This window comes from Cnephaeus nilssonii (assembly GCF_951640355.1).
Source record: "Cnephaeus nilssonii genome assembly, chromosome: 7".
Lineage (NCBI taxonomy): Eukaryota > Metazoa > Chordata > Mammalia > Chiroptera > Vespertilionidae > Cnephaeus > Cnephaeus nilssonii.
Window position 1 is genome coordinate 4,606,526 of NC_137078.1, and position 23,958 is coordinate 4,630,483.

Here is a 23,958-nt window from a genome sequence, read left to right on the forward strand (position 1 = left end):
CGGCCTGCAGACTGAAAGGTCCCATGTTCGATTCCAGTCAAGGGCATGTACCTTGGTCGTGGGCACATCCCCAGTGGGGGGGTGTGCAGGAGGTAGCTGATTGATGTTTCTCTCTCATCGGTGTTTCTAACTCTCTCTCCCTCTCCCTTCCTCTCTGTAAAAAATCAATAAAATATATATATATTTTTTAAAATATTTACTAAGAGCCAAGTGCACAAATTCGTGCACCTTGAAAGGAACTGTGGGCCACGAGGTGGTGGTGGGCACAGGGATGGGTCTTGCCCCATTCTTCGTGTCCCTGGTCCCCTGTCTGCCGGCAGCCCCGCTCCCACCGCTGATCCTCCCACACACTGACAGCAGCGGCCCCACTTGCACCTGCTTTCAGCATGGAGCAATTGGGGCCAGCGCCAACATCGGGTGCAAGCGGGGCCAGCATGTCAGCAGGTGCGAGCAGCGGCTGCTGCCCCTATTGCCCCTCAGGAGCAGGGGGAGGTGGAGAAGCCCTGAGGGGCGATCGGGGCCGGCAGCTGCCGTTCATACCCGTTGATGGCGCCGAGCAATCAGAGCCGGTGCCAGGCACCAGAAGCGGGTGTAAGCGGGGCCAGTGCCAGCATCAGATGTGAGCGCTCAGCAGGACCACAGTGCACAGGAGCAAAGAATTTTCAGTAACCACCAGAGGCTCACCCCAATGACAGCGACTGACACCCTTCGTCTGGCGCCCCCACTCACCTGCTCTACCATCCCGCCATGACCAATGCCCACCATGTTCTGCGCTCTGCTGCCTGCCGCCAATGCCTGCCATGTTCCGCATGCACCCTATGGTGGTCAGCACACATTATAACCGGTTGTTCGGTTGTTCTGCCGTTTGGTCTATTGGCATATTAGAGTTTTATATATATAGATTTAATCCTCACCAGAGGATATTTTTCCATTGATTTTTAGAGAGAGGGAAAGACAGATAGAAATATCGATGTGAGAGAAACACATAGATTGGTAGCCTCCTACATGCGCCTCCACCAGGGCCTGGGCAACCAGAATTGAACCCGGGACCCTTCAGTCTGCAGGCCGACGCTCTCCCACTGAGCCAAACCTGAGCCAAACCAGCTAGGGCTTATTTGATAATCTAAGGGAAAAGAGATCAGTGCCCCTGACTAGTTAGGTGCTGCACGTTTTCAAAATTCTTGTGGCACACCGGTTGAAAATTGTTATTCTATAGTATAAACATCAGTGAGAAACATTTTGACCTTGACCCCTGAGATTTTATTTTATCAATATTTACTGTATCAGAAAATAAAACAAATATCTTAAGTATTTATTAGTTCACTTAAAACAACAATCTCAGCCCTGGCCAGTGTGGTGCAATTGGTTGAACATTGTCCTGTACACCGAAATGTTGCTGGTTTGATTTCCTGTCAGGGCACATGCCCAGGTTGTGGGCTGGATCCGTGGTAGGGGGCATGCAGGAGACAGCCAGTCGTTGATGTTCCACTCTCACATTGAAGTTTCTCTCTCCCTGCCTTCCTGTCTCTCTAAAAAACAATCAATAAAAATATTTTTAAATAGTAATAATCTCGTTGTGCAATAGTATTAATAAACATTAATATTAATTTTTAGTGACAAAAATAAGTGTTTCTAAAACAACAGACACTTGGTGGGAAGTATAGCACTGTGTTACATTTTTGCAAATATCATTAACCTCTGTCTTAATAAAAGAGTTTCTCATATCTGCTTCTGCATTCATCCTATTCTAATATATTGTTTTCGATTAAATCTGTAAAGAAAATGTGGCCTTCCTAGAGATGTAATTGGAAAAGAAGGACCTTTTGAATATCTAAAAGGGTCACAGTGGCTCCTAATTTTTGAGAACCACTGAATTCAAGACATTCCAGGACGTCTTATTTTTTAGCTTTTTTTGGAGTTCCATTAAAATCATTGAGGATTTGGTGAATCTTTTAAAAGGGTTTATAATTAACTAGAGGCCCGATGCATGAAATTCATGCAAGAGTAGGCCTTCCTTCCCCCAGCTGCCAGCACCGGCTTCCCTCTGGCACCTGGGACCTGAGACCTGGGCTTCCCTCCGGCTGCCAACAGGCACCTGGGACCTGGGCTTCCCTCGCAGCCTCGGTTTCATCAGGAAGGTCGTCTGGAAGGACATCCGGTCTAATTAGCATATTGCACTTTTATAATTATAGATAATTATGCTTTATATTTGAGTAGCATCTTCTGGTTTCCACTGTGGTTTTATATACTTTTTCTTATTTCATCTTCAAAATAGTACTAAGAAGTATCTGGGTAGGTGTGGGCTTACCATGCTTCATCCTGGGACACCTGTGGATTAGTCCTGAGAAAGGAGGAAGCACAGCCCTTTCCAGAGCTTTGCTAAAACTCCCACCGTTTGTCTGGCATGTGGCAAAGCCAGGTGAAGAAGGGAATTTTACAGATTTTCCTTCCTAACCCACAGTGATTTTGAAACGACAGAGTAGAAAATTTGTTTTAGTGTGAGGTCAGGCAAGGTTTGCCAAGTAGTGAGGCTGCCTCCCTTCTTCCCTTCCTTTCTCCTTTTTCTATTGGGGGGGGGGGTTAATTCCACATTTAAGCCTATGAAGTAAAATTGAGTGTGATTGGTATGACGGTATAAACACGGTACTGAGTAAGTAATGGCAAAGCTACAAAATAGGAATACTGTTTTTTGAAGCATTTGGAGGGAAAAGGAAAAGTTGCCTTCCATTGGGGTGGAGTTAAGGTGAAACAAGGTCTGTGTGAAGACTTTTGTTAAAGAAACAGCAAAACAAGGCCTTAATCTCTCTGTGAAAAGGAGACTCTCCTTCCACCTGCCTCACTGGGTGGTGGTGAAGATTCAGAACGTGGGCAGGAACTTGATCAGATGGTCAGAAGCTGCACCAGGGGACCAGACACACAGGTGGGACTTGTGCTCTGAGTGGGCATCTGAAAATAAACTTGCCAAATTACAAAGGGTGGCTTAGCTTAGCCTGTTTAGGGGACCTTCTTCACTTGGAGGCCTTTCAGAAACAAAACATTCTTTATGTGAAATTCAGGGGGTCCATTAGAGAATAACTAATTATCTGATTTTATGCCTTATTATATGCTCTTGCAAACTGCAAAATGGTTAGGTGAAACTTGGGACCACTTATTGAATGCGTCCTGTGTGTTTCCAGGTATAGTGGAATGATTGGCAAGGAAGTTACCAACACCTTGGGCTCACCATCAGTGCTCACTTGACTGCCTGGTTTTACTTTCCCCATCTAAGAGTATGGTGGTGTCCCTATCGTGTGTTCTCACGTGTTTTAAAATTGATAATATAATCTGACTAGTGGCCCGGTGCACGAAATTCATGCATGGGGGAGAGGTGTCCCTCAGCCCAGCCTGCACCCTCTCCAATCTTGGACCCCTCAGGGGATGTCCGACTGCCAGTTTAGGCTGCAGGGATCGGGCCTAAACCGGCAGTCAGACATCCCTCTTACAATCCGGGACTGCTGGAGCCTAACCACTCGCCTGCCTGCATGATTGCCCCTAACCACTCCCCTGCTTGCCTGATTGCCCCCAAGGCTTTTATTAGTATAGATATGACCCTTCACAGAAAATTTTACTAACCCTGCTTTACAATAAGGGCTTGATGATTGAATCATTGGGGCCAGACATCAAGATTTTCTTTCTTTGAATAGTGGAGGGAATAATTTTCTTGTCTTTAAGTTGCCCTGAACATAAAATGAGATAATGACTTAGAAAAGTATAAAAGCACCATATAAAGACTACTTTTTCATGTACTGAAAAGACAATAAAATGGTAAAATGAAAAACACTATTTTTATTCTCCCCCTTCCTTCCTTTACAGCCTTTATTTAAGTTTTGAAATTTATAAATTTCACTCCTATTTTCATTTCTTTGCATTCAATATTATTTTGTATTAGTTTCAGTTTTTATATTAGTTACAGAATAGTGGTTAGACAATCAGATACTTTACAAGGTGTTCCATGATATTTCTAGTACCCACCTGGCATCATACCGTCGTTACAGCACTATTGACTATATTCCCTATTTAAGTGACAATAGGTTTACAGGTTCCTTCCAATCTTTCTTTGGTGTTGCTCGTCCTTCCTTTTCTTTCTCACTTCTTCCCTCATTTTCTTTATATCGTATCTCAATTGGCCCTCAAAGCTCAGTGAAGGCACTGGGACACGCTTCATCCATTTTACAGACCAGGAAACAGGCCAATTGCAGTTGGCTGTGGACCTGGACTCAGCACGCAGGGAGCCCTCACAGCCGTGCTCTCCGCCCTTCCAAGGGACAGCTGCAGGGCAAACAGAACAAACCTCCGTCAGCCTTCCAAGACTCATTCCCAAGCTCCTCTTCATCAGGGACACTCCACATTCTTTCCTCTCCCGCGCCTACCGCCCCCATTCTTTACTGCCCCCCCCCCTTTCTGGGGAGCAGTTGGTAGGCTTCTCACTCACCTTGCAGGCGTGGCGGGGCAGGAACTGGGGGTGGGGTGGGAGCAGGCTTGATTTTGGGCCGGGGGGCGGGAGCAGGAGTCGCCGCCTCTCAAGTGCGCAGGCTGCTGGGGCAAGGCCCGGTTAGCGCCGGGAGCTTCGCTCCTCCTGCCTCTGGGCTGTGGGTCTGCACCCCTCCGCCCGGGCATTCTTACAGGCCAGCAGTCATCGCCTCTTGTTTCCCGCCGGGCCGACAATCATCTTGGGGCCACTGCAGAACCTCGCTCTCCACGGGCGAGGCAGATCCCCGCCCACTGGCCCCTGCCCCGGCCCGAGCCCCATCTGGTGCACCCGCCTTAGCGCCCCTTGGGCTGCCCGCTTCCTGGCCAGCCGCTTCAACGAAGCTGTGGCACTCACCCGGGAGCCGACCCTCAGGCAGGCCAAGAAGGACAAAGCCCAAAGGGAGTGAGTCTTGAACCCCCACATCCCATTCTCTGGATTTCCTCCCGCACCTCCTCTCTGTTTCACGTCTTGAACGGGCACCGGGTTCGGGCACCCTACGGCCCAGCCACATGGCCTCCGGGCGGCTTGGTAGAGTCGGTCTCTGTGAACCTGTGGCTCTGTGGCCAGAGGCCCAGCCTGGGTCTCAGCAGCCCCATGCCTGCTGGAGAGGGCTGTTGGAGGAGGACCAGAGCCCGTCGTCATTAGCTCCCCAACTCCAGAGGAGGCACCACAGGCTCATGTCCCCCGGCTGCCACGGCCCACCCACCCAAGCCTGCTGCATGCACAGCCTGCTAAACTGGTCATTATGTTATGGAGTAATGGATAATTAGCATATTCCTCTATTATTATATAGGATTGTGATTTTATGAGCAGGGGACCTGGATTCTAGTCCTGTATCTTCCATTAACTAATTAGTTTTGTGGGGTTGGGCTAGTCACTTCACTCCTCCAAACCCCCATTTCATCGTCTATAAAGTGATCTTTATAATGTAAAATTCTGTGATTTTAAGGTATATTTTATAATATTAGTGTTTAATATTTGTCTTACCAATTAGATTATAGGACTAAGAAATTTTGACTGGTTTTAAGAGTTACTTGAGCAGTTGCTTTCAACAGGATCTAATCAAAGGGATCATGTGTGTCTGTACAATGGCATGGCATTCATTAACATGAAATTTAGATTCTGTTCTCAGAAGGGAGAGAAATGGACTTGAGATGTTGACTTGTGGGTATTAAAGCTACTTATCAAGCTGTAAACTCAAGCTCCATGGGGGCAACTCTTGACTTTTATCTCTATCCATAGTGCTTAACTGGTAGTAGGCATTCACTTGTGGTATATTTATCAAAATGTCAAAAAAACAAAACAGGTTCCAAGCAGGAGGAGCTTTCAGGACCTAAGATGCTAGGGCAAAGAGGGGGATACTTTAGGTTGAGTACTTAAGACACTAACAAAAAATTGGGCTGTATCGATAAAATATGATTTTTGTGATTAGATAGAATATGCTCTTTAGATCTTTCTGTTTTTTGGTCTTACGTCTAAGCAAAGATTAATCTGTGACTTCCTGTTCTTTGTTTTTTACAGTAACATGGCCAATGCTCTGGCCAATGCCACTTGTGAGCGCTGCAAGGGGGGTTTTGCACCCGCCGAGAAGATTGTGAACAGTAACGGCGAGCTGTATCATGAGCAGTGTTTTGTATGTGCTCAGTGCTTCCAGCAGTTCCCAGAAGGACTGTTCTATGAGGTGAGTCAACTTGGAGAGAAGCCTAAAGGTACCATTCTTTTTCCCTCCTCTCCCCTCCCCTTCTTCCGTAAACTTGAGTGTCTAAGATTGTATTGAAATGCCAGATCCAGTGCCAGATATTTGGTATCTGTCCGGTTAGTAGGGATGGCTTAGATACGGAGTGCTCTGACAAACCCCGCCATTTACACTCTATTTCGTCCTCCTATTTCAGAACCCATGGTGCCTGTGACTCAACCTATCGGACCTGAGCACTTGAGCTCAGCAGACAAAATTCTTTTTACACACTTCAGCCTCAGTTTTTCTGGCTTCTCCACTCAGGTCCTCACTTGCTTGCTCCTGCACACACCTTTCTGAGTCCTACCTCTGTGTCCTCCTCCCTCTGAGGGCACCACTGGGCACCCTCTCTGAAGGCAGGCATTTGTTACCTGCTCCCAAACTCTCAGGCAACTAGTGCGACCTTCCATGCATTTATTTTTTAAAGAGGATCTTGTTTGAAAATGAATATTTTGGGGGGATACTCTGTCCATATTTAGCTCTTCTATGTATCTTATATTCTTTTCAACGACGTACTTGTTTTTCTTGATCCTCTGGATTACCATGTGCTCTATACTCCATTTGTATTTATTCTTACTATGAATGATACCCTTTTCTCAAAGTAAATGTCTACTTTTGGGACTGGTCTCAGAAGACTGACCTCATGCTGTTAATGAAGATAGAGTGGGGTGTGTGTGTGTCTGTGTGTGTGTGTGTGTGTGTGTGTGTGTGTGTGTGAGAGAGAGAGAGAGAAGATAATTTACTTTTACCAACTTACTCCTTACATGTTTGTGTGTGTGTGTGTGTGTGTATGTTATTCATATGTGTATCCCTATATAATAAGAATTGTGTTATAGCCAGAGATGGCTGCTCTTTGATTTCTTCTTTGCCTAACGGATTTTAAAATTTCGCTGTTTTACAAACCATTCCTGAGGAAGGAAAGGTAGTTGTTAAGTGTCATTAGTAAGTTGGTTGTGACTCAGACAGCATTTTCCCATTGAAACAATGACTCCTGAGAGTGGGATTCCCAGACCAGCCTGTGGAAAGCTATTTACCTATCTCTCATGGGCACATGAAATATAGAACTACCATGTGTATAGTAACTTCACCCTGGAAATAGCTTTAAGAGTTTTAATTGGGGAACACTGTTTCATCCACTGGGACACATTTTGAGCTCCTCCTGTGTCCCAGAAGCACATTCACTATAAAAAACACTATCAGTAGGAACAGTAATTCTTTGTCTCTTCTTTCAGCTCTTCCTAACCTCTCCTGGGCAGCGGGATCTCTGTTCTGTCCAGGGTGTTGGCTTCCAGATGGGAATGGCAAGTGACAGTAGGGGTTGGCCTTGAACAGAAAAAGCCCAGTGACCAACAGCAGGAGGGAAGACATGGGAGAGGAGCTGGGAGGGGGAGAATGCTGTTAGAGTGGGGCTGCTTTTGGTAATGAGGAGTGTTGCAGCTAGATTCAAGAAGAGAAGGAAATTGCCCTGGCCGGGTAGCTCAGTTGGTTAGAGCATCGTCCCAATATGCCAAGGTTGCAGATTTAATCCCTGGTCAGGGCACATACAAGAGTCAACCAATGAATATATAAATACGTGGAACAAGAAATCTCTTTCTCTCTCTCTCTCTTTCTTTTTCTCTCTCTCTCTCTCTCTCTCTCTCTCTCTCTCTCTCTCTCTCTCTTTCTCTCTCTCTCTCTCTCTCTCTCTCTCAATTCCTCCCTCGCTCTATAAAATCAATAAATAAAAATTTTAAGAAAAGAAGAAAAGGAAATCATTACAGGCTGAGGCAGGGAAGAGAAAGGCAGTGGGGGCAGGAGGGAGGGCAATAATCAGTTTGTGTAAAAAGGCCTCAGGACCTGCATCTGTAGAGTCTTGACAAAACACTCTCGGATCTCTGAGTGAACACAGTGGCGGCAGGTCGGGACTAGCAAGAAAGAAAGACTCCCAAAGCACATATAAGGGAACCCTAGGAATCTGCCTCCAGAGGAAAGATTGGTCTTCTACTTTGTAAATCCCCTCCTTATCCCTACCTTTATTTTTCCATGAGGCCCAGAGAGGTTAAAAAGTCCTTGATAACAGCAGATTTGTGACATGAATGGAATTAGAATCTAGTTTGGTTTCCTAATATTTGATACTAGAGGCCCAGCGTGTGATTGAAATCACGCAAGGAGGCGCCCCGCCTCCCGCCGCTGCGGGATTCAGGCCAGACCGGCGCTGCGGGCGGCCGGGACCCACACCTGACTTCTGCTCCAGGCCCCCCCTGCCTGTGTCTGCTCCGGGCTGCCAGAGCCGCCACGCCAGCTCAGGCAGGCCCCGTCTCTGTCTCCATCTCCGCTCCGGGCCTCACCTGCACGTGCAACCTCCTCCTGTCCGGCCGTGACCCATTATAGCATCCCTGCCTAATTTGCATATTACCTCTTTAGATAGATAGATAGATAGATAGATAGATAGATAGATAGATAGATAGATGGTATTCTTTCCCTTATATATTCTATTCAAATCTTAGATATTTTTGTTGAAATGGAATAATTATGGCAAAGGCCATAGAAGAGATTCCAGAGGAGCTGAACAGAAGAACTCAAAAGAAAAAGGCAGGCTGTTTTTTGAAACATTTTTCTTATTTCCATGATCTACTGATAGTACTATTCCCTCCTATCACTTCCTTTTTCCTATATTATCCATTTGCTTCCCATTTTGGAATTAATAATATTATTAAGCATAATCACCTCCTCAGCTCCTGGGTCCCATATTCGGGTGCTGTCAACTGCCAAGCCACTTGAGCTTCGTCAGAGGGGGACTTTTAAGAGCCTGGGTGCTGTGGAACAAAGCATGGCTCCCACTTGTCCTCCTGCTCACTCCTTACTCCTCTTTACTTCTGGATTATAAATAGCCTCCCTGGGCTTGTCTGACAGTGTTCCAGAAGGTGTTATCAACACCCACAATTAGTCTGTTAATGGACTGTGTCCAGCTTAAGCTCCCTGGAGTCCTGAAGAAGATTGCTATTTTAGCTACATTTACAATTAAAATCCTTTGTTCAGGCCAGAATGCCACCTTTCCTTTCAGTTGAATGATATTAGAGAAAAAGCTATTAAGACTTCTAAGAAATAATCTGCATTTTCAATTATGTCCAGCAATATATATTGTTTTCCAGAAAAGGAAGCTCAAAAACTTATCTGGCTTGCTCTCCACTCTGTGCTACAGTCTTGGTGGTAACGGTTATTGCATCATTTCTGCTCTATACCATTGCTGTGGCTTTTGTCTTAGTAAAACACTATCCTTTCTTCATTCCACAGCCCCTACCTTTTCTCTAGTAGGCTACTCATGAAGACTTACATGTGGGGTCTCTGAACTCACTTTCTCTGGAAAATGGGGTTTACTCTTTGCTGTGGAACTTCCTGATGTTTTGGATCAGATAGCTAGGACAGTCTTCCTAGACTCACACAAAGGCAAGTCTAGTGTGAGACTTGTTTCTTACCAGTCTCTGGGATGTGTGTCTGGAAATAAGCTGACCAGGCTCAGATATTTCTGGCTCATCTGCAGCTCCTCTTAGAGTGATTTAACAACAACCAGGATTGTTCCCTACATTGGCTCTGTACTTAAGATGAATTTGAATCTCACTAGGTAATGTGGTTAAAAAAGCAAACTTACAGTTTTCATTAAGATGGTAATCCATCACTGAAGAATATAAGGTAGGACTTAGTTCTTGTGCCTGCAGCTTTTGTCATCATAAGGACTACTTTCACCCAGCCAGTGTGTCCAGTGGTTGAGCGTTGACCTATGAATCAGGAGGTCACAGTTCAATTCCCAGTCAGGGCACATGCCAGAGTTGCAGGCTCGATCCCCAGTAGGGGGCATGCAGGATACCCAATCAATGATTCTCACCATTGATGTTTATTTCTGTCTTTCCCTCTCCCTTCCTCTCTGAAATCAATAGAAATATATATTTTTTAAAAAAGGATTAAGTGTATAACATAGTAAATAGACATTTATATAACTTACCTATTCATATCCTAACTAAGTCTAGTACCCATTTGGCACCATACATAGTTAACATAATGTTACTCTTTTCCCTATGCTATACTTTACATCCCCATGACTGTTTTTATAACTGACAATTTGTACCTATTAATTTGTAAGGGGCCTCTGAGAAAGGACTGAAGTGGCCCAGGGGAGAAGCTAAATGATATCTTTAAGATGAATCATTGTATCCACCTGATTGTGGATTAAGGTTAACATCACCCAAGTAGGAAAAAGTCATGTTGATATCATGTACTCCCCAATGTATGCATGTTACTGCATACAAGTAGAGCATATTATTACCTCTGTGGTATTCTTCACCAAAACTATAACTTCATTCTAATCATGAGACAACTCATAATGAGGTGTATTCCACAGAACACCTGACCAGTGCCCTTCAAAATTATCATGCAAGACAGGGCAAGACTGAGGAACTATCACAATTGGAGGAATGTAAGGAGCTTCATTGGTCTGACTTCTGTAAGATTTTGTGAGTGACATTTATTCCTTCATTTATTGACCTGCCCATCCATTAAAAAAATATTTATAATATCAATCAGTTACAATGTTCCATGCACCTTTGTAGGTAACAGTTTGCTTTTCTCTTGCTGCCTTTAAGATTCTCTCTTTGTCTTTAATTTTTGGCATTTTAATTAGAATGTGTCTGGGCATGGGCCTGTTTGGGTTCTTCTTGCTTGGGGTTCTCTGTGCCTCCTGAACTTGTATGACTTTTTCCTTTATCAGGTTAGGGAAGTTTTCTGCCATTATTTTTTCAAACACATTCTCTATTCCTTTCTCCCTTTCTCTTACGGTCACTTGGTCGTAACGGTCACTTAGGCTATTCTAATATTGTTATGTTTCACATTGTCCCACAGCTCCCTTAAGCTGTCTTCCTGTTTTTTAATTGTTTTTTCATTTTGGTTCTCTGGGTGATTTTTTTCAACCCTGTCTTCTAATTCACTGATTCTATCCTCACCTTCCCCTAATCTGCTGTGTATTTCCTCCAGTGTGTTCTTTATTTGTGTTATGTCACTCTTTATTTCCGACTGTTCTTTTTTCATGGTTACTATATCTTTTCTCATACTGTTGAACATCTTTATCATCTTTACTCTGAACTCTGTTTCAGATAAATTTCTTATCTCTACTTCAGTTATCTCTTCTTCTGGAGAATTCTCTTGTTCTTTCATTTGGGGGTTGTTTCTTTGTCTCCTCATTTTGGCTATCTGTTTGGAATTGTGACTGTGTATTAGGTCAAACTCAAAGGCTAACACGGACCAAATAAACATGGTTTAAATTTATGTGGGCTGCAAAAAAACAAGTTTCAATTTTCATAGAAACATAGGTTTATTTCAATAGAGACATGCTGAATACAAAGGGCTGAAATAAATGAGTACTGTTAACATAAAATAATAGAACATTTTAATAACAATTAATATTTTTTCTTGAACATTAACTTACCAGACACTGAATAACTGCTCAAATTAATAAGCGTAATACAAATAAACCTATTTTTCTTGTTCCCTGAAAGCAAAATATTTCCTGTTGCACACACCAAACAAGTCAGTCCAAGACTAATGATGTGGAAATCAGCTGCTAAAATATTGGCTGCTGGTATTAGTGGAGAGAAATGGTGTGCCTGCACATAAGGTGTGTACGGGAAATGAATACAGCACAATTATAGTAATCAGTCATTAGCAAACGTTGTAGTTCGTTATTCATAACTAGAGGCCTGGTGCATGAATTCGTGCATGGGTGGGGTCCCTCGGCCTGGCTGGCAATTAAGGCCTATCAGGGGGCTGGCAGGCTGGGGGGGGGGACCCAAGGCGGTTGGCCGGCCAGTGGGGGGTGCGCGGGAGGTTGGCCGGCCAGGGGAGGGGCCGCAAGAGGTTGGCCGGAGGAGAGGGGCTGATAGGGGGGCCAGGCCAGTGGGAGGAGCCGAGGGAGGTTGGCAGTCTGGGGGGAGGGGCCACGGGAGGTTGGCCAGTCGGCTGGGGGAGGGGCCACGGAAGGTTGGCTGTGGGAGCACACTGACCATGAGGGGGCAGCTCCTGCACTGAGCGTCTGCCCCTGGTGGTCAGTTTGTGTCATAGCGACTGCTCAACCAGTTATTCCGGTCACTTGGTCGTAACGGTCACTTAGGCATATATATAAATATATATATATATATATATATAATGTATAAAGGACATTGTAAAAATTAAGTTACAAAATTTTTATTATAACGTTTCTTACATATCATTGTATTGGGTGGGCCACAAAAATATTCACTGTGGGCCGTGAGTTTGATATGCTCGTATTAGATAGATCCTCTGTGCTTCTCAATCTTTAGTGCAGGACAGTGTCAAACACTGTTTTTGACTAATTAGATCAGGCAAAGACTCAAAGCCTCCAGAGACCACCTCTGTGTATAGACTGATAGGATTCAACTTGAATGGTCCCAGGCAATCATCCTCAGGTGTGTTGAGAGTTTATTCAACAGGGTGGGGCAGTTGCTTCTGCCTGGAGGCTAATTATTATTTTTAGTCTCTTAAGTGGCCTCAGGGCAAGGTATTTTCCAATAGGGTGGGTCAGCTGACTTCCCCCTAGGCAAGGCAAATGTTTTTGTGGGAAAGATGGCCTCTACTGTGTGAGGGAATGACTCAGCACAGGAAATCGAGGGTATCTGCCTTCTGAGCTCTAACTCCTGAGTTTCCAATCCTGGCTTCTTCTCACACAGATCCAGTCCACTGTGCCCTCCCTCTGCCAGAGCACAAAGTGGGTGGCTCCACAGGCCCTTTAAGAGAGTGCCTGAATTTTCAGCTGTCACTCCCTGGCAGACAGCAACCCCATTGCTTTACACAGCCAGATGTTATGTGGGTACCCTTCTCAGTTGTGGTGCTCTCTGCTGGGGGGACCCAGTTTGGTGATTAAATCCCACAATGTCCTTTACATTATAGGATGTTAATGGCATCCCTAGTCTCTAAACACTAGATCCCCAGTTGTGACAAACAAAAATATCTCCAGTCATTGCCCAATACCCACTGGGGAGCAAAATCACCCTCAGTTGAGAACCACTGCATCAAATAATAAGGACATCCCTTCTAGTAGGTAGTGAAGTTCACTAGGATAATAAGTCAGTTACAAATGGGCATGTTCCTCTGGTTGTTTAGGCAATACCGTACACAAAACAAAAACCTTTTTATAGTCCTTTCTCTTAAGAATCTGTCTGCAGTCACAGTTAATTCTTGTGCCATAAATTTAATTAGAAAGTACTTCTAGAAAGAACTCATTTAAGAAAGACCCTAAAGACAGCTTACATTTTCTTGTTTAAATTGGTGCAAAGGAAGATAAATATACCCATTCTTAGATAGTTCATCATTCATTTAGCAGAAGGCAAGATTTATTTTCTGTATAGTAATTACAACTGTTTCCCCAAACTGAAATTTATTTTTCTCTATTCAGATATTCTACTTCTGCTTTTTTTTTTCCTTTTAATATATTTTTATTTATTTCAGAGAAGAAGGGAGAGGGAGACAGAGATGGAAACATCAATGATGAGAGAGAATCATTGATCGGCTGCCTCCTGCATGCCCCACACTGGGGACTGAGCCCGCAACCTGGGCATATGGCCTGACCATCAATCGAACCATGACCTCCTGGTTCATAGGTCAATGCTCAACCACTGAGCCCTGCATCCAGGCTGTGGTCAATGTTCTTAATGGCTATGATGTGTTATCTATTTGAATCATACCTTAAAAGACTTGTACTCAAATTACAACCAATCCTCATTTTTTTCTACCTTCTGCTAGCAAATATAGTATTTATGCTAACTACTAGACTTATTTTTTGTTTTTTGAGATGTATATTGTTCTCTTCCTTTTTTGTTAATCCTCACCCGAGGATATTTATTTTATTTTATTTTTTTTAAGGAGGGGGGATAAGAGAAAGAGAGACAGGGAGGGAGAAACATTGATGTGAGAGAGACACATCAATTGGTTGCTTCCAGCACGTGCCCCAACCATGACCAGGGGTCACACCTGCAACCCTTTGGTGCTTAGGCCAATGCTCTTTAACCATTTAGCAAACTGGGCAGGGCTATATTTCTTTCTTTCATTAAATACAGAGTAAAACTTGATTGTTGCCTTTTTTTTCCCCCTAACTGAACTTTGTTTTAATAGGTTTCCAAATTCTGTGACAGATTTTTGGTCAAGTAATTTCTATTAAAAAATACTGATTTTAAAAACTAGTAATTTAAAACTGCCACACATGGAGAAAAAACAAATGGTCCACAAAACATTCTCCATTCCTTCTGAAAGTCTTATGATATATGGTAATCATCAACTAGTCTTTTATTGTTTGTCTCAATTTGCCAATTGAGACAGACAGTTCTGAAACTGTTCTTCCAACACTAAGCTGGGGTAGCTAGGAAAAGTTGATCAGTTTTTTAGCTAAAGTAATGGGGTTATTTCTCAGGTTTTTATATTTGACTTTTTTTCTTTTCTTTTTTTTATCCTTATGTTGAAAGTATTACAGATGTCCCCTTTGTTTTTGGTTGTTGGTTTTTTTCCCCCATTGACCTCCACCTCCCTGCACCTGCCCCTCCCAAGCCTTCGCCACACTATTGTCTACATCCATGGGCTATGCATATATGCATGTAAGTTTCCTGATTAATCCCTCTGAATTTCATCAGTCTGTTCATGGTTCTATGTCTCTGCATCTATTTTGTTCATCAGTTTATTTGGTTCATTCGATTACACATAAGAGTGAGACCATGTGATAATTATCTTTCTCTAACTTGCTTATTTTGCTTAACATAATATTCTCCATGTCCACCATCCATGGTGTTGCAAATGGTAAGAGTTCCCTTTTTTTTCCTTTTTTTTACGACTGGGTAGTATTCCATTGTGTAAATGTACCACAGCTTTTTTATCCACTCATTTGCTGATGGGCACTTGGACTGTTTCTAAATCTTAACTATTGTAAATTTCGCTGCTATGAACATATATTCTTTCTAACTGGTGTTCCTGTTTTTTTAGGATATGTTCCTAGAAGTGGGATCACTGGGTCAAATGGGAGGTCCATTTTTTACTTTTTGAGGAAACTCCATACTGTTTTCCACAGTGGCTGCACCAGTCTGCATTCCCACCATCAGTATACGAGGGTTCCCTTTTTTCCACATCCTCACCAGCACTTGTCATTTGTTGATTTGTTATGGTAGCCATTCTCGCAGGTGTGAGGTGATACATCATTGTTGTTTTAATTTGCATCTCTCTGACAATCAGTGACTTTGAGCATTTTTTCATATCTCTTGGCCTTCTATATGTTCACTTTGGAGAAGTATCTATTTAGGTCCTTTACCCATTTTTTAATTGGATTATTGGTCTTCCTTTTGTTAGGTTGTATAAGTTGCTTATAAATTTTGGAAATTAACACCTTATTGGATGTTTCATTGGCAAATATGTTCTCTCATACAGTGGGCTCTCTTTTCACTTTGTTGATGGTTTCTTTTTGCTGTGCAGAAGTTTTTATTTTGATGTAGTCCCACTTGTTTATTTTCTCTTTAGTTTCCTTTGCCCTAGGACAGTGGTCGGCAAACTCATTAGTCAACAGAGCCAAGTATCAACAGTACAACGATTGAAATTTCTTTTGAGAGCCAAATTTTTTAAACTTAAACTTCTTCTAACACCACTTCTTCAAAATAGACTCTCCCAGGCCGTGGTATTTTGTGGAAGAGCCACACTCAAGGGGCCAAAGAGCCGCATGTGGCTCATGAGCCGCAGTTTGCCGACCACTGCCCTAGGACAGTGGTCGGCAAACTCATTAGTCAACAGAGCCAAATATCAACAGTACAACGATTGAAATTTCTTTTGAGAGCCAAATTTTTTTAACTTAAACTATATAGGTAGGTACATTGTTATTAACTTAACTAGAGGCCCGGTGCACAAAATTCGTGCACGGGGGGGAGGGTCCCTCAGCCCAGCCTGCACCCTCTCCAATCTGGGACCCCTCGGGGAATGTCCAACTGCCTGTTTAGGCCCGATCCCACCAGTGGGATCGGGGCTAAACAGGCAGTCGGACAACCCTCTCACAATCCAGGACTGCTGGCTCCCAACTGCTCGCCTGCCTGCCTTCCTAATTGCTCCTAACTGCTTCTGCCTGCCAGCCTGATCACCCCCTAACCACTCCCCTGCCAGCCTGTTTGCCCCTAACTGCCCTCCCTTGCAGGCCTGGTCCCCCCCCAACTGCTCTCAACTGCAGGCTTGGGTCCCCCCCAACTGCCCTTCCCTGCAGGCCCGGTCACCCCCATCTTCCCCCCTCTGCCGGCCTGGTCACCCCTAACTGCCCTCCCCTGCAGGCTTGATCACCCCCAACTGCCCTCCCTTGCAGGCCTGGTCCCTCCCAACTGCCCTCCCCTGCTGGCCTGATCGCCCACAACTGCCCTCCCTTGCAGGCCTGGTCCCTCTCAACTTCCCTCCCCTGCTGGCCATCTCGTGGTGGCCATCTTGTGTCCACATGGGGCCAGGATCTTTGACCACATGGGAGCAGCCATCTTGTGTGTTGGAGTGATGGTCAATCTGCATATTACTCTTTTATTAGATAGGATAGAGGCCTGGTGCATGGGTAGGGGACCAGCTGGTTTGCCCTGAAGGGTGTCCCGGATCAGGGTGGGGTTCCCTTGGGGCATGGGGTGGCCTGGGCGAGGGACCTGTGGTGGTTTGCAGGCTGGTCACGCCCCCCCGGCGACCCAAGTGGAGACCCTGGTATCTGGGGTTTATTTATCTTCTATAATTGAAACTTTGTAGCCTGAAGCGGAGTCAATCCTCCTGCTCACTCTGTGGCTGCCGCCATTTCTGTTGGAATTTATTTGTCTTCTATAATTGAAACTTTGTAGCCTTAAGCAGAGGCCTGGGCCAGCCAGGGCTGCAGAAACTTGGCTTCCTCCATTGCCTGGGGCAACCCTAGCCTCCTGCTCTCTGCAGCTCCGTGGCTGCCGCCATTTCTGTTGGAATTTATTTATCTTCTATAATTGAAACTTTGTACCCTTGAGTGGAGGCCTGGGCCCGCCAAGTTGTGTGGAGAGCTTGGCTTCCTCCATTGCCGGGGAAACCCAAGCCTCCCTCCTGCTCGCTCCATGGCCACAGCCATCTTGGTTGGGGTTAATTTGCATAGTTGCTCTGATTGGCTGGTGGGAGTGGCTCGTAGGTGTAGCCACGCCCACCAGCCAATTTGCATATTACTCTTTTATTAGATAGGATTAGGGTACTCCTAAGCTGGCCTTTGCTAAAAACTCAAGGGGCCAAAGAGTCGCATGTGGCTCACGAGCCGCAGTTTGCCTACCACTGCCCTAGGAGATGTGTCAGTAAACATTGCTATGTCTGAGATTTTGCTGCCTATGGTTTCTTCCAGGGTTTTTATGGTTTCACAACTTAAATTTAGGTCTTTTACCCATTTTGAGTTTATTCTTGTGTATGGTATAAGTTGGTGGTCTAATTTCATTTTTTTGCATGTACCTGTCCAGTTTTCCCAACACTATTTATTGAAGAGACTGTCTTGACTCCATTATATGCTCTTGCCTCCTTTGTCAAATATTAATTGAGCATAATGGCTTGGGTCAAGTTCTGGGGTCTCTGTTCTGTTCCATTGATCTATATGCCTGATCTTGTGCCAGTACCAGGCTGTTTGGGGCACATTGGCTTTGTAGTATAATTTGATATCTGGTATTGTGATTCCTCCTACTTTGTTCTTCTTTCTCAAGATTACTGTGGCTATTTGGAGTCTTTTTTGATTCCATATAAATTTTTGGTATATTCTATATCTGTGAAATATGTCATTGATACTTTAGTATGGATTGCATTGAATCTATAAATCGCTTTGGGTAGTATGGACATCTTAATTATGTTGATTCTACTAACCCATGAACATGTTATTTTCTTCCACTTATTTATAACATCCTCTATCTTGCCGCAACCTTTTGCAGGAAGGATTCAGGATCTGGAGAAGGGGCCGATGCACAAATGAATACACTAGATAAGAAATATGAATTTAGAAGGCATGGGGGAGCCAGGTGGAAAACTTCCCTCTGGTGGGGAAGCTCCCTGAAGCCCTGGACCTGTTAGCTTTTATTCAACTTAGATATACATCTTTGCCCTCAGTTAGGCATGGCAATCCAGTAGCAGACAGACTATCTCAAAGGTCAGTAAATATTAGTAAAGATTTACTTTGAGACTATTAGGTCAGGAAATTGCTTGAGCCACCACTATCTCGACAGAACAATTGGTGCATAGCTTTGGCCCTGCCAAAGCTCAAGGTCCATTAGCCTTCCGAGTTCCTTGTTGCATTTTCATGATAGTGTTGACAATGGATAGCTTCCAGCACTATCTCTTTCTTCAACATCCTGTAGTTTTCCAAATACAGGTCTTTTACCCCTTGGTTAAGCTTATTCCTAAGTATCTTAATTATTTTGTTGCAATGTTAACACGTTAAGCACCATGTCAGTCACCGGTGACTGACACTATACTTTCCGTCTGGAAGACAAACAGGCTGGGCGCTTAACGTGTTAAATAGTATTGTTTTTTTAGTTTCTCTTTCTGAGAGTTTATTATTGGTGTATAAAAAAGCCAAAAATTTCTGGGTGTTAATTTTGTATCCTGCTACTTTGCCAAATTTATTTATTAAATCTAGTAGTTTTTTGGTGGAGTTTTTAGGGTTTTCTATGTACAATATCACATCATCTGTGAATAATGGCAGTTTAACTTTTTCCTTCCCAATTTTGATGACTTTTATTTTTGTTTCTTGTCTTTGCTGAAGCTAATACTTCCAGTACTGTATTGAATAATAGTTGTGAAAGTGGACATCCCTGTCTTGTTTCTGTTCTTAGGGGAAATGGTTTTAGTTTTTGCCCTCTGAGTATAATGTTGGCTGTAGGTTTGTCATATATGAACTTTGTTATGTTGAGTTATGATCCCCCTATTCCCACTTTGCTGAGAGTTTTAAATGGCATTGGAATTTGTCGGATGCTTTTTCTGCATCAATTTATATGATCATGATCATGTGATTTTTGTCTTCCAATTCGTTAATCACGTTTATTGATTTGCAGATATTGTACCAGCCTTGCATCCCTGGAATAAATCCCATTTGGTCATGTGTATGATCTTTTTAATGTATTGCTGGATCAAATTTGCTATTTGATTGAGGATTTTAGCATCTATGTTCATCAGGAATAGTGTCCTGAATTCTTTTTCTTTGTAGGGTCTTTATCTGGTTTTGGAATTAGGCTAATGCTAGCTTCATAAAAAGAGCTTGGAAGTCTTCCTTCCTCTTGGATTTTTTGGAATAGCTTGAGGAGTATAGGTGTTAGTTCTTTTTTGAATGTTTGGTAAAACCCCGATGAAGTCATCCAGACCAGGCCTTTTGTTTACTGAGGTTTTTCAAATTACTAATTCAATTTCATCAGTAGTTATGGTTCTATTCAAGTTTTATGATTCTTACTGCTTGAGTTTTGTAAGGTTGTATTTTTCTAGGAATATATCCATTTTGTCCAGGGACACCGTTTGTTGGAATATAGTTGTTCATAGTAATTTTTTACAATCTTTTCTATTTCTGTGGGGTCATTCACTTCTGATTTTGTTTATTTGGTCCTCTTCCTTTGTTTCTTGATGAGTCTGACTAAAGGTTTATCAATTTTCTTTATCTTTTCAAAGAACCAGCTCTTGGTTTTGATGATCTTTTGTATTGTTCTTTTAGTCTGTATGTAACTTATTTTCTGATTATTATTTCCTTCCTTCTACCTTCTCTTGGCTTTTCTTGTTCGCTTTCCAATTCTTTAAGTATGCCTTCCCACTGAAGTTTGGCAGTCTGTTCAATGCTTCTCTGTCTCTGGATCTATTTTTGTTCATCAGTTTACGTTGTTCATTATATTCCACAAATGAGATGATGTGATATTTATCTTTCTCTGACTGGGTTATTTCGCTTAGCATAATGCTCTCCAGATCCATCCATGCTGTTGCGAATGGTAAGAGTTCTTTTCTTTTATATAGCAGTGTAGTATTCCATTGTGTAGATGTACCAAGAAAAAAGAGGGAAAATTGAAAAAACAGCAACAAAAAATGGCAAAGTGGTGTTTCTTTTGGCCAAGTTTAGAGCCCCACGGGAGCTCCCTTTGGATCCTACTCTTCTGATGACTGTGGCTGACTGTCCTGGGCTTTCCATGAGAGGTTTTTGTGCTAATCACTGTCAGAAACTGTCCTCATTTGGCTTTCAGCAACCTGCTTGAAGTTCCAAGAGATCCACAGTTTGTGTCTATCTCCACAGGACTTGGCTGCAAGCAGGAGGTTCCATCCTCTGAAGCAGGCATTGTGGAGCCCAGGGCTGGCTCAGCAAACTTCCTCTGGTTCTCCAGACTCCACCTCTGCCCACCTTTGCTTTTATCTAGCTGCCAATCTTTAATCACTCAATAGTCTGTTTCTGAAAGGGCTTTAAGCAGGGGAGGTGCTATTTAGCTTTCAGGGAATGTGTTTCCCTGTCCCAGAGCTACTTCTCTGCAAGTGGCCCAAAATATTAGTTTGTCCTCAGCTGGGCAGAGATCCTTGTATGGATTCCAGTTGGATTGGCTGGAAACCTGGAGTTTCTATCAGCTTCACTGTGTAAGGAAAGTACTAGACTGGTGCCCAGCATAGTGGGGCAGATGGCCCCTCCCCCAATCCAGTCACTGATGCTCCCCGAGACTGTTCAAATCTGTAGACTTGGCTTCTGCTTTTGTTTCCTCTATAAAGGTCAAAATGCAGGTGGGGTAGGCAGGTATTCTGAGTGTAGGGCAGGCTGTATGACATAAGGCAGGGTTTTTTTTCTTTACCTGCCCTGAGGTTACTGGGAGCAGCTAGCTCCTCTCAGGAAAAATGGCCATTTTGGTTTGGGCTTGAACCAAATGCAGGACTCCTGGCTGCTGTTTTTCCATGTCACCCCACAATGCTTCCCACCCCAGCTTCTCAGGCACCTGGAGTCTGTACCTTTCTACACCAAAGCCTCGAGTGAGTAGCTGCAAATCAAAACTCCTTTGCTCTGGGTTTAGAAAAAAAAGTGCAGGAAATACCCAAGATGGCGGCATAGGTAAACATCTAAACTGCGGCTGTGAACAACAATTTCAAAACTACAACTAAAAGATAAAACCTCTATCACCCAGAGCCACGGGAGGGCTGGCTGAGTGGAAGATCTACAACTAGACCGAGAGAGGAGTGTTCAGGGCACAAACACTGAAAAGCTGAGGTACAGCACGCATGCATGATACAGGCTGGCAGCGGATCCCAGCTGGTGGTGGGCATTGCTTTCTTCAACCCGAAGGGGAAACGCGCGGGACCCAAACTCCTATGGGGAGAAGCATCCTCGATGCTTCTCTGTCTCTGGACTGTTTGCCATCGGGTCGGAAAGTGAGGGTGGCTTGCTTGCAGAGCTGTGCGGAGGAATAATTGTCTGCGGCGCTGGGGCGCGGGACGCGGGGATGCGGCCGGAGACACGGGAAGTCTGGCTGCCAGCCATTGTTGTTTGCCATGCCCTAGCCTAGTGATGCCTTGAGACCCTGCCCCGCACAACCTACAAACCCACCCAAGCTCCAAGCAGCGGCTTTTGCGTATGAATGGATCGCTGCTTAACCTAGCAACCAGTTCAGACAGCTCCAAAATCTCCAAATCCTAAGCAGGGAGGAGAGGACTGGAATTCTCCTGTAGCTCCGGCAGGGTGGCCTCAGACAGTAGCTGACCTGCACCCCATTGGAGATCCAGAAGCCAGTGTACCTAGTGCTCAGTGTGAGACACAGATTTCAACTCCTCACATCCATAAGTGACACATTCAGGAGGCGGACTCAGAGATCACCAAAGCCCCACTGAAACAAGTCCTGCACCAGAAGCGTGTCTCCAGCACAGCAGTTATAAACACAGCGGGTCCCCACAGCCAATTGGCCTGGAGGACAATTCCTCCCAGTGTACCAACAGCAATCAAGGCTTAACTACACCAAGACTTTGCATTCAGCTCACAAAGGGGTGCACCAAGACCGTCCACCTCAGGTGATTTGGGAGGCTAAGCTACTGGCCCCTATAGGACACCTACCACACAAAGCCGCTCCATCAACACAGGGAAGCAGCCAAAATGTGGAGGCACAGAAAAATGTCACCAATGAAAGAAATGGAGGAAAGTAAACTACGGGACGATATAGAGTTCAAAACCACATTTATAAGGTTACTCAAGAATCTTCTAAAAACTGTGGAGAAACTTGATGAGAACTTCAAGGACCTCAATGAGAATGTCAAGAAAATGGAAAAGGACCAGTCAGAAATTAAGCATACACTGTCTGAAATAAAGAATATACAGAAACCCAACTGTAGATCAACGTACCCCAAGAATCAAACCAAAGATCTCAAATATGAGGAAACAAAAAACAACCAATCAAAAAGAAAAAAGGATCCAAAAACATGAAGATAATGTAAGGAGCCTCTGGGACAACTTTAAGCATACCAACATCCGAATTTTTGGGGTGCCAGAAGAAGAGAGAGAGCAAAATATTGATAACCTATTAGAAGAAATAATGACAGAAAACTTTACCCACCTGGTGAAAGAAATAGACTTACAAGTTCAGGAAGCGCACAGAACCCCAAACAAGAGGAATCCAAAGAGGACCACACCAAGACACATCATAATCAAAATGCCAAGGGCAAAAGACAAAGATAGAATCTTGAAAGCAGCAAGAGAAAAACAGTTAGTTACCTACAAGGGACTACCCATACGACTGTCAGCTGATTTCTCAACAGAAACTATGCAGGCCAGAAGAGAGTGGCAAGAAATATTCAAAGTGATGAACAGCAAGAACCTACAACCAAGACTACTCTACCCAGCAAAGTTATCAGTCAGAATTGAAGGTCAAATAAAGAGCTTCACAGACAAGAAAAAACTAAAGGAGTTCATCACCACCAAACCAGGATCACAAGAAATGCTGAAGGGTATTCTTTAAGAAGAGGAAGAAGAAGAAAAAGGTAAAGATAAAAATTATGAACAACCAAGTGACAACAAATACATTCTTACCAACAAGTGAATCTAAAAATCAAGTGAATAAAAAGTCTGAAGAACAGAAGGGACTGGTGAATATAATGGAATCAGGGATATAGAAAGGGAGTGGACTGACAATTCTCAGGGGGAAGGGGATCTGAAGGATGTGGGAAGAGATTGGACAAAGGTCTCACACCTATGGATAAAGCCAGTGGCAGGGGGTAAGGGCATGGGGTTGGGTGGGGAACCAGGTGGAGGGGAACTATGGGGGGGGAGGAACACCTGTAATAATCTGAACAATAAAGATTTATTTTTTTTAAAAAAAGTGCAGCTTTCTCTCCGAACAACTTCAGCTTACAAGGTCCAGACTCCGCCACGACCAGCAGCCCTGCCGCCTTTCACAGATGGATGTTACGTGGACTGCTGGTCTGGGCTCTGGTGCTCCGAGCTGTGGAGGTCAGCCTGGGTTCCAGGACTCTCTCTACTGGGGGAACAGCCCCTCCCATCGCCTAGGGCTGCCTGCTGCTCCTAGGAGATGGGTCAGCCCCTCTTCCGACCTCACCCTTCCTACCAGTGTCCAGGTGTTTTCTGTCCTTCCTTGATATAAGTCTACTCATCAGCTGGACTTCAGTTGGTAATTCCAGGTGAATGTTCTTCAATTTAGTTGTAATTCCAGTCTGGCCCTGGGATGAGATGCACAACAGG

At 44.1% G+C, this 23,958-nt stretch overlaps 1 protein-coding gene across 6 annotated transcripts in view; it reads left to right on the forward strand.

Annotated features, from left to right (window-relative positions):
• Window positions 1-23,958, forward strand: part of LIMS1 (LIM zinc finger domain containing 1) — a 159,327-nt gene that overhangs the window by 117,055 nt on the left and 18,314 nt on the right. For all 6 annotated transcript variants that reach the window (XM_079776943.1, XM_079776947.1, XM_079776946.1 and 3 more), the window contains exon 2: window positions 6,032-6,191. In XM_079776943.1, the coding sequence (XP_079633069.1) occupies window positions 6,032-6,191 (160 nt within the window). The remainder of the gene's footprint in view (window positions 1-6,031; window positions 6,192-23,958) is intronic.